At 40.9% G+C, this 11,329-nt stretch overlaps 1 protein-coding gene across 1 annotated transcript in view; it reads right to left on the bottom strand.

Annotated features, from left to right (window-relative positions):
* Positions 1-10,940, bottom strand: part of LOC118755694 (cGMP-gated cation channel alpha-1-like) — a 14,140-nt gene extending 3,200 nt beyond the window's left edge. Inside the window, exons 1-3 of the mRNA XM_036490519.1 lie at positions 10,801-10,940; positions 9,635-9,846; positions 8,427-8,674 (exon numbers count right to left, since the gene is read on the bottom strand). Coding sequence (XP_036346412.1) covers positions 8,427-8,674; positions 9,635-9,846; positions 10,801-10,940 — 600 coding nt within the window. The remainder of the gene's footprint in view (positions 1-8,426; positions 8,675-9,634; positions 9,847-10,800) is intronic.
* Between the last annotated feature and the right edge of the window lie 389 nt (positions 10,941-11,329).

Below are 11,329 nucleotides of genomic sequence, written 5' to 3'. Positions count from 1 at the left end.
GAATTAAATTGGCTATACCACGAAAGGACACAAGGACATGTGTAGTGTGATCGAAAGAGCGGTTAAGCGTAGTCTATAGCCGAATCCGTTACTGGTTAATCGCTATCTGCATTGACGGAGAGGCACGACGACAGCACCACAATTGCGAGTACGGCGCCAACTATAACAACAACCACAATAGCAGCAACAGCCGCAGCAGCGGTTTCAACTAAAACGCGTCGCAACAGACAATTAAAACAGAAACAACAAATAAACGGCAGTGACGGAAGTTTCGTCAGTGGTAGCAAAAGCAGCTCTAATAAACCTCATCAGCTACATTAACAGAAATCAGTACACACATCAGTGTTAACGTCAAGCAAATTGTCGACTTCTGAAATTGTTAGTAGTAGCGGAAATAAGCGTGCACATAACAAAAATCACTCCCCAGGAATTGGTCGTGGTTACCTGCATCTTTCATACAACTCGTCGTCAGCATACATTTAAATAAGAGCAGCTGCATAATGTGTGGAGTCGACAAGAGAAAATCTCTTGTCTACTTTGTGTCTGTTCATTACTGGCAACAATAACAACGGAAACAAGCTGCAGCAACAACAACGGCAACAAGTAGCAGCTATCAACACCGGCGATAAGCAGCAGCAACAACACCAAATCACAGCAACCGGCACAGCAGCCGCAGCAACTATCAGGTCGACTGTGCTGCTAATATCAGCAGTTTCAGAGCACAGTGGTGAGCTGTATCTTCTCATCTAATATTTTTGACAAATATATTTATAAATATATAAATTGTAAATACTCCTTATAGAGGTTATTTGAAGTTATATTATGTTTCGTTCTCCACCACACGACACACATACATCTACACGGACTGATAATTTAAATGACTCGCTTATCGATTTGCAAAACAGCTCTTTTCAAGAGGAAATAGCAAATCCTTATGCTAGTCAATATAATAATGAGGTATATGCAACCTCAGTGAAGCTTCCGCAATTTTGGACAAGTTATCCAGAAGCTTGGTTTGTGCATATAGAAATGCAATTTAACATGAAAAACATTACACAAGATACTACAAAATATGAACATACAATCACAGCGCTTCCGCAAGAAGTAATAGTTACAATATTAGATTTCATTCAAAATCCTCCGCATAACAACAAGTTTTCAGAATTAAAGAAAGTCTTAATTGAAAGGCATTCTTTAAGCGAAAATAAGAAATTAGATAAAATTTTGTCAGATTCAGAGATGGGTGATCGTAAACCCTCTGAATTTTATCGGTCGCTCATGTTGCTTGCAGGTTCCAATTTTAGTCAGAAACTTTGGTTGAGAAAATTGCCAAAAAATCTTAGTGTGATATTAGCTAGTTCAAGTACCAATGATATAAATGAATTGGTGAAACTAGCTGATAATATTTGGGAAGTGATTAATAAAACCGAAATATCAGCTATGAATAGTTTTCAAAATTCTAAATCACAAGACACAATTATTGAGAATTTAGTTAAAACGATGAATCTTATGTGCCAAAATTTTCAAAAACTTTCCTTTGAATTAAATTCTATTAAGCAACAAATTAATCAAAATTCTAGATATAGATCATATAATAGGAATTGTTTTAGAAGTCCATATAGAGGTAGATCAAAATCTCGTGATAGTCAAAATTGGTTATGTAGATACCATTACAAATTTGGTGATAAGGCTCAGAAATGTCAACAGCCTGGTGCTTTTTCTAAAAACAAAAATTCGTTAAACTAGAGTCATCCGTTGTTGTGGCGGCAAACAATGGAAATTTAGATATTACCACACGTCGCCTATTTATTTTTGATAAAACAAACAAACTAAATTTTTTGATTGATGGTGGAGCAGAAATTTCTATACTTCCGGTAAAAAAATTCCCTCATACAAAACGTTCTTCAGATATAATACTTACTGCAGCCAATGGTTCAACGATTTCAACGTATGGCAAAAAGATTTTAAATATAAATTTAGGTTTAAGACGCGAGTTCCCATTTACGTTTCTTATAGCTGATATTGCGAAACCTATTATTGGTGCAGATTTTCTTTGCAAATACGGTCTCTTAATTGACATGAAATGCAAACGTTTAGTTGATCCAGTAACAAGTCTTTCGGTTAACACAGTTTCATGTGTTTGTAACATTTCGCTTCCAAAAATTTTCGTAGTAGAGAACAAGTATACAAGATTGTTGAAGGAGTTTCCTTCTTTGATCGCTGAACCAGATTATTCGAAACCGGTTAAACATTCTACGGTTCACAGACTTTTTACTGAAGGAAATCTGCCATTCTCTAAGCCAAGGCGCTTAGATCCGATTAAATTTAAAGTAGCCAAAACTGAATTCGATTTTTTAGTGAGGACAGGGATTTGTAGACCTTCAAATTCTTGTGTAGCATCTCCACTGCATCTTGTACCTAAAAAAGAACTAAATGACTGGCGTCCTTGTGGTGATTTTCGGAGACTTAATGTTGTGACTGTACCGGACCGTTATCCTTTACCTCATATTCAAGATTTTAACATGAATCTCAGAAATAAGTATATATTTTCGAAATTAGATTTGGTAAGGGCCTACCACCAAATTCCAATGGCAGAAGAGGATATCTATAAAACTGCAATAACGACACCATTCGGTATGTTTGAATTTATAGTCCTTTCGGACTAAGAAATTCAGCGCGAACTTTTCAAAGATTTATTAATGAAGTAGTTAGTGGTTTAGATTTTGTTTTTACATATATTGATGATCTATTGGTTGCAAGTGAAAATGAAGAACAGCATTTTAAAGATCTCCGTATACTTTTCCAACGCCTAACAGAGTACGGGTTAAATATCAAACCAAGTAAATGTACTTTCGGTGTTACAAGTGTTGACTTTTTAGGACATAATATTTCTGGGGCAGGAATTAGACCCTCTGATGAAAAAGTGATAGCAATTCGTAGTTTTGAACGTCCTAAATCTATTAAACAGGCGCAGAAATGTATAGGCATGGTTAATTATTACCATCGATATGTACCAAAATTAGCTGAGTTTACGGCAGTTATCTACGATTTAATCAATCGAACAACTAAGAAACGTGACAAGTCCTTAATTTGGGATGACACAACAAATAAAGCCTTTGAATGTATTAAAGAAAAGTTTGCGTCTACGATATTGTTAAATCATTTTAACAAAGATGCCAAACTCTCTTTAAATGTGGATGCATCTAATACGGCAATTGGTGGTGTCATACATCAAACGTTTGATAACAAATCAGAGCCACTAGCTTTCTTTTCTCAGAAACTTTCTCCATCCGAGGTTAAGTACAGTGCATTTGACAGGGAGTTGCTAGCTATTTATTTGAACATTAAACATTTTCGCTATCTTTTAGAAGGACGACAATTTACAGTTTTTACGGATCACAAGCCTTTGATATATGCTTTGAGTTCAAAAACCGAACGTAGTCCGAGACAAACTAGACATATGGAATTCATTGCACAATTTACTAATGACATACGATATATTAAAGGACAGGAGAACATTATAGCTGACACATTATCTCGAGCTTTCGAAGTTGATGCAATTAAGGGTACAGAACTGAATTTAAAAGTTTTACAAAATGAACAAGAACAGGACGAGGAACTAAACACATTAAAATCTGGAGACACATCACATAACCTTAAATTAATTCAAATTCCACTTTTAAATTTTAATATTTGGTGTGAAATGACTGGTGGGAATCCTAGGCCATTTGTTCCAAATTGTTTACGCAAGACAGTGTTTAATATGCTACATGGCATTACACATCCTGGTACAAAAGCTACACGTCGTCTAATTATTAAAAACTACTATTGGCCAAAAATGCACAAAGAAATTAATATTTGGCCAAAAGAATGTATAAATTGTCAAAAATCGAAGGTTAATCGTCACACAAAATCTCCAGTAATTAAAATTCCGATTCCCAAAAGTAGATTTGATCATATTCATTTAGATATTGTTGGACCTCTCCCTGTATCGAAAGGACATCGTTACATTTTTACAATAGTTGACAGCTTCACGCGTTCGCCCGAGGCATATGCATTAAAGGACATTTCAGCGGCAGTGGTTGCAAATAAATTTTTTAGAGAATATGTTTCACGTTTTGGGGTACCGTTAAAAATCACTACAGATCAGGGTACTCAGTTTATGTCAAAATTGTTTTCGGAACTAACAAAATTGCTTGGTAGTCATCACGTTACAACTTCTGCATATCATCCTCAAGGGAATGGTATGGTAGAACGGATTCACAGGCAGTTAAAAGCTACGATAATGGCCAGAAATGGAATCAACAATTGGTATGATGAGCTGCCGATAATACTTCCTGGTTTACGATCGATGTATAAAGAAAGTATTTCAGCCACATCATCTGAGATGGTTTTTGGGCAAAATTTACGCCTACCCGGTGAACTTGTTGTTCCATCTGAAGAAAAATTTTCCCCAATTGAAGTTTTAGATAATTTACGGGAACATTTTAAAAATGTTAAATCAAATTTAAGGCATAATCAAAATTCTGATACTGGTGTATATATACCAAAGGATTTGGAGACTTGTAAATTTGTTTTTATGCGTGTTATTAATGAAAGATCATTGCAACAACCATACGAAGGACCTTATAAGGTTGTTGAAAAAAACAAAAAATATTTCAAACTTGAAGTAGATAATGAGGTTAAAACAATTCCGATAGACAGACTAAAACCAGCAATCATTGAAACAGAACTAATACCAGAAACAAACACTAATACAATGAATAACACAACATCAAATAAGAAACGAGTTACTTTTAATTTATATAACATTAATTCTCTAGAAGGGGGAGTATTGTAGGGTTTGTATTTGTGTTATTACCTTTTATTGTACTGTGTTCATTTCAACTTTGTAATTTTGGAAATTTTAGATTTATGTGATTTTTGAGGTTCGTCAATCAAACAGAAAATTTTCATTATTATTCAAACATTTTTCTTGCAACTGTTAACAACCGAATTTTATACAATATTAAATATTAAATTGAATTTCTTTAAATCCTTGATATACTCACAACTACAAAGATGAAGATGAAGATGAAGATGAAGATGAAGATGAAGATGAAGATGAAGATGAAGATGGAGATGAAGATGAAGATGAAGATGAAGATGAAGATGAAGATGAAGATGAAGATGAAGATGAAGATGAAGATGAAGATGAAGATGAAGATGAAGATGAAGATGAAGATGAAGATGAAGATGAAGATTAAGATTAAGATGATGATGAAGATGAACATGAACATGAACATGAACATGAAGATGAACATGAAGATGAAGATGAAGATGCAAATGAAGATGAAGATGAAGATAAAGATGAACATGAACATGAAGGTGAAGATAAACATAAACATAAACATTAAAAGCGATAGAGACAAAGATAGAGAGGAAGAAAGTTATAGGGATAAAAAGGAATTACAACTGAAGAATGTGCGATGTTGTATTGTGGTGTGTTATGCTACATATGTTATGTTATTTAATCCTATGTTATGGTATGTTGTGTTATGCTAAGTACTAAGCTAACCTCCCCTCCACTTAACCCATTCCAACTAATGTTATTGCAGCTCAACTCAACTCACATAAACTATCCTTAATTTTAGCGGTTGAATTTCAACCGCTTTGCGAACACTATTTAAATGAAATATTCTTTAATAAAAGGTCATTGTGAGTTTATAGTCAAAAAAGGTTATAATCAAAAAAGGTAATATAACTGAGAAAGAATTAACAAATCTACTTAAAATTATTTCATTTCTACTCTCTATTCCATCAACTTTGGCATTCACGGGAAGAAATTTTCCATCACTTAAAAATCCTTTTTAATTTTTCTTTTAAATAAAATACTATATCTATTTGAAGTGTACTATATGTTTTCCAATTTTTTTGATAAAGTACTATAAATATCTTAGAAAATGTTGGCAACCCTAATTAGAGATGCCGTTTTAAAATCGATTAAATCGAAGATCGATTAATCGAGCTCTTCCGATTAGATTTTTTGTCGAATTTTTAGTTCTGATTCGATCCGTGAATCGATTCGAAAAATTCGAGAATCGACATTCGATTTTTCCTCAATTGATGCATATTGAACTACGGTTTGCCACAGAAAACCTACAAAAATTTAAAGACATTAGAATTTTGGGCTGGTAAAAAAAAACATAAGAAAGCATATATCCGACTACAGGGCCCCTCAGGGAAGCCTCTTGAAAATTACTCTACACAAAATTATGGCCAAAACCACAACAAAAACTCCAAAAATGGTTGTTCTAAACTTGATAAATTTTGACCCCTTAATCACTTTCTTTATATTTTTTATTTAAGGGTAATGTGTTGTTCCTAATAGTATTATTGTTATTATTAACCTTCTTCTGTTGGTGGTCTTGAATCGTTTTGTAAAAGTATTTGGTGAAAATAACTCGTCATGTCTAGAGTTGTGAAATATTTGGCTCTTCCTAAGACATCTAACACGTCTTCTAATCTTAGGTTAGGTTAGCTTGGAGTGGCAGCCCCGCGCAGAGCTCGGAGCACACGTGGGCTGGAAAAGCCCGTTGTGATACCATTGGCCGAAGCCATTTGTTTCTTTCCCTTCCTTAGTAATTGAACCACCGAGTGCGTTTTATATAGCACAAGAAGTCGAGGACGTTCGCCGAGTTCAAATCGGCTAAACAATCTATAAAGTACTTGTTGAAGAATCGGTTGCGCATGTTGGCCAGGGCGGGACAATGGTGAGATAGTGTTCAACGGTCTCCACCTCTTCCTCGTCTCTGCAACTGTGACAAAAATCGTTGGTGGGGTATCCTAGCCTTTTTCCGTGTGTGCCCATCAGGCAGTGTCCAGTGATAACCCCGGCTACTAATCTGAGAGAGGAGCGGTCCAGCCGGGTAAGAGCTATGGATCGCTTTACATAAATCTTTGGCCAAATTTGCCTGGTAGTATGGCAGGTGGTTTCCACAGGCCACCTGAAATTTACCTCCTCGACGAGTTCCGTCTTTAGTCTGTGTTTGCAGGAGGTTAGAGGTATGCCCGCATTCTGAGCAGAATTGACTTCAGATATTTCCGTCCCTCTCCTTGCCAGGTCGTCGGCTAGGTAGTTGCCAGGAATGTCCCTATGTCCAGGGACCCATACAACAGTCAAGGAGCATTTTGATGCCAGCAGGGTGAGAATCTTCCTGCATTCTATGGCTACTTTGGACGTTGTTCCGTTAGAATTGAGAGATTTGATAGCAGCCTGGCTGTCGGAATAGATAGCAATAGGCCGTCCTGGAGGGGCGGAGGTTATAACCCACCGTGCCGCCTCCATTATGGCGTTTAATTCTGCTTAAAAAACACTACAATGGTCCGGTAAGCAAAAGCTGAGGTTTAGCGCGAGTTCGTCAGAGTAGATCCCGCTACCCACTCTTTTGTTAAGCCATCTGTGGAACCATCTGTATATATGGCCGTAGACCCTGGGTTCAGGTCTGTGGCCCCTTCCCATTCGTTCCTCTCTGGGATCCTTGTAGAGAATTTGTTGTCTAAGCAGAGTAGAAGAGTGGTATAATCTATCTGTCGTAGATTATCCGGTAGAGTTTTAAGTACTTTTGCGTGCCGAACCTGAGGTCTCTCCACGGCTGGATTGTATTTAACCTGACCGCACTGCAGCCGACACGAAATTTTCCGTAGAGATCCACAGGTGGAAGATTTAACATTATTTCCAGAGATTTGGTAGGTGTAGTGGGCAGTGCTCCCGTGACTAGCATGGCAGCCGTCCTCTGCACCCGTTCCACCTTGGCTCTGGACAAAGTGTTGTTAAGCGCAGGCCACCATACGGTGACCCCGTAGAAAAGGATGGGTCTTATCACAGCTGTGTACATCCAGTGTACTATGTGTGGTTTTATTCCCCATTTTTTACCTATTTCCGCCTTACTGGCATAAAGGGCGGTATTGGCCTTTCTGGAGCGGTCTTCAATGTTTCGCTTCCAGTCAAGTTTTTTGTCTAGAATAATTCCAAGGTATTTGAACTCGGTTGAGAGAGTAAGTGCCACTCCGTTTAGGGTGGGAGGTTTAAATAAGGAAGTTTTGTACTTCCTTGTGAAAAGTACCATTTCCGTTTTGGTAGGATTGACGCTAAGTCCACATTCCTTGGACCAGATGTTTACCAGACCGAGTGCGTTTTGCAATAACACACTCAGGACCTGAAGATGTTTTCCCGTTGCCACGATTGCTATGTCATCAGCGTACGCTATGACTTGACAACCGGTGCCCTTTAGGCTTAGAAGTAGGGTGTTCACTGTTAGATTCCAGAGCAGAGGGGAGAGAACGACCCCTTGGGGTGTCCCTCTGGTCACATACTTTGTGGTGGAACCATCCCCCAGTTCTGATAGAATAGTTCTCTTCTCAAGAAGGAGCCCAACAAAATCTACCAGACCCTGCTGCACCCCCGGCATGAGAAGGGAGTTAACAACAGACTTCGGGTAGACATTGTTGAAAGCACCCTCGATATCGAGAAAAACTCCGAGCGTGTTTTCCTTTAAGTCCAATCCTTTTTCAATCGTCGATACGATTTCATGGAGTGCGGTATCCACGGATTTTCCTTTGGAATATGCTTGTTGGTTCGGGGAGAGGTTGTAATTTTTTATATTCTGTCGAATATATTCGTCGATGAGCCTCTCTAGAGTTTTAAGGAAGAATGAAGTGAGGCTTATAGGCCTGAAATCCTTCGGTTTGTAGGGCTGGAAGGACATTAAAGCCCATTCCACCCTCTCCTCACTTACGACGTCCCTAACGGTATCACCAAGAGACAAGTAGGTCCTAGGACCGGGCGAAAAGCCGGAGGTGTCGTCCGAGCAGCCCGGGAAGTGAGTGCTCATTAGAACCTCCAGCATTTCGTTACATGATGTCGTCCAGTCACCGTTAGGCTTCTGGATAGAGTTCATACTCGAAGAGGATTTCGAGAGAACTTTCCTCAGCCTGTTGGCTTCAGAGTTCCCTTCTATGTTCTTGCAGAAGTTTTGCCAAGATTCGCGTTTCGCCCTCTTTATGGCCTTCTTGAAAACTTTGAGTGCGTCTTTGTATGGTTGCCAAAGACCTGTTTGCTTAGCATGATTGAAAAGCCTCCTGCTGAAATCTCAGGATTCCACCACTGGGGTTTCTTTTTGCCCTTCGGGAGGGTGCTTGGGCAGGAGGCTTTGAAAGCAGCATTACAGGTATTTGTCACAAAGTTCACTGCTTCATCAATTTTCGACGATGAGTCCAGCTCACCGAGAGAAACACCCTTTGTATTCGAGAGACTCGCTTCATCAGGTCTTAACGATAAGCAGGACTTATCGTGAGAAGCGTATCTGTGTAGAGAGGCCGACAGCGTATTCCTATACTTTGCCCAGTCGGTTCGCTTTCTGTTCCTGTATGCTGTTAAAGGAGCAGGATCAAAATTGAAATTGAAACTAATGTAGAGGTGGTAAGAAAAAGAGTGTTCCTTGGACACCTGCCAGTCCCTTATCCGATCGGACAAACCGCTCGACACAAGGGTGATGTCCAGCACTTCCCTTCTAACAGAGGTCACAAAGGTGGGATCGTTCCCACATACATACAGTAAGATTGTGTAAAAGAATAAAGTCAAGTAAACACTCACCCCGGGAGTTGGTGTCGCTTGAGCCCCAGATCGTGTTATTTGAATTAGAGATGGCCCCTATTATGACCGGGAGCTTTCTGCGATTTGCTTCCTTCACCGCTTCTTCCAGTCTATAGGGTGGAAAAGCATGACTGTCATGGGCCATGTATGTTGATGCCAGCCAGATAACGCTCTCCTTCAGCTGTACGCTGATGCAGACAATGGCCTCGTCGCTGTATTGGGAGAGTAAAAAATGAGAATATACTTTTTTAATTAGAATGCAAGCTCTGATCCTACCTATTACTGGAGCTGTTACCACCTGGTAGGCATCAGAGTTCAGTCCGCAAACCTTGTTTCTGACGATCCAAGGTTCTTGGACTAGAATCACGTCCTCAGCTTTATCGCTGAGGCGAAGAGGGAGTGGTGCAGATTAATTTGTAGGATCTGCACCATCCTCAGAATCGGTTATGTCCATTGCTTCTAGCTCCCTCCACTCGGCGGCGGCAATGACTGTGATGTCATTGTCCTCCTCCTCCGGTTCGGATACCAGAAGCTGGTCCTCGTTCAGCGTTGCCCATCGACTGTAGACCGACCCTACGTACGCAGATACTGAGCCCGTGTCGCTCTCAGTATCTGTCGCGGTATCGGATACACTCGTTTGTGGGTCCACAGGTTCACTCGTGGTGTTTCCCCTTGGTTTCGCCAACTCGGATTATCCTCCAATCGCTGGTGGGCAGTCCTTCGTTGCCCATGCGGATGAACTCGAGTATCTCCTCCGGTTTTGACGGCTCAGCTGGTACCCAGGCCCAGGCTCGCGGCCTGTTAGGGATTTCATCCCTATGGACGGCAACTAAGTCTGCCCCGGGCCACAGCTGTCCAACCGTGGAGATAGCTTCTTTGTAGAGCCGGACCGCGCGCTCATCGGCGCACGCTACCAGCTTAACTCGCCCTTGATGCCATCCGGCATCACGGACGACTGGTGCAGGGCCAGGGTACTTCTGGAGTATCCCTTTATATACCCTGCATAAACCCATCCGGACGGACTTCCAGTTGTCCGTGGTAATGTGGCCGTCCAGATGCCCCTTGTCCAACACCGCCAGCGTGAGGTGCTCTTTGCGGCTTCACTGAACGGCTTCGTGTTGGATACGGCCACCGACGGACGGTTAGATGGGGAGGAATCCCTATACCTCTTGGACTCACTCGAGGTGTCGTCTTGAGATCGCTGTCTCTTGGAGGTAAGGTCCTTCCTTGGGTTTTCCCGAGTGGGTGGTTTGTCCCTACCGCCTTTCGCGGAGGATCGTTTGCCGCTGGCGGCGAAGACCCCCATGGCCCACTCAAGAGAGGCTTTTTGCTCCTCTGTCAGTTGGTCATGCGGGATGACCCCCAGCCTTTTGATGACCTTAGGGGCTGCCCTTCGGTCACCCTGGGCCCTGACGGAGGGCGAAACTTTCGTTGCTGCTTTGGAGCAGCCGGGGCGCAGATCGAGGTCATTTGCCCCGGTCTTCGAGGATTTACTCGCGGGAGTGGTCCTCTGCTTATCCGTGGAGGACTTTTGCTCGACCACTACACCTTGAGGTTTTAGTGTTCCCTGGATGGGCATGGGGGAGGGGGCCTTCCGCAGCTTTTCCGCCGGCTTCGACTTTCCCTATGGGGTATAGTACCACCGGCATCCCTGGAGGTTCGCTTTCCCTCTGGGGGTTTAGCAATCCTTCCAGC

The sequence above is a fragment of the Rhagoletis pomonella genome, unplaced genomic scaffold (assembly GCF_013731165.1).
Source record: "Rhagoletis pomonella isolate Grant_MI unplaced genomic scaffold, Rhpom_1.0 Rhpom_scaffold_00002, whole genome shotgun sequence".
NCBI lineage: Eukaryota > Metazoa > Arthropoda > Insecta > Diptera > Tephritidae > Rhagoletis > Rhagoletis pomonella.
This window is presented reverse-complemented; position numbering and strand designations above follow the sequence as displayed.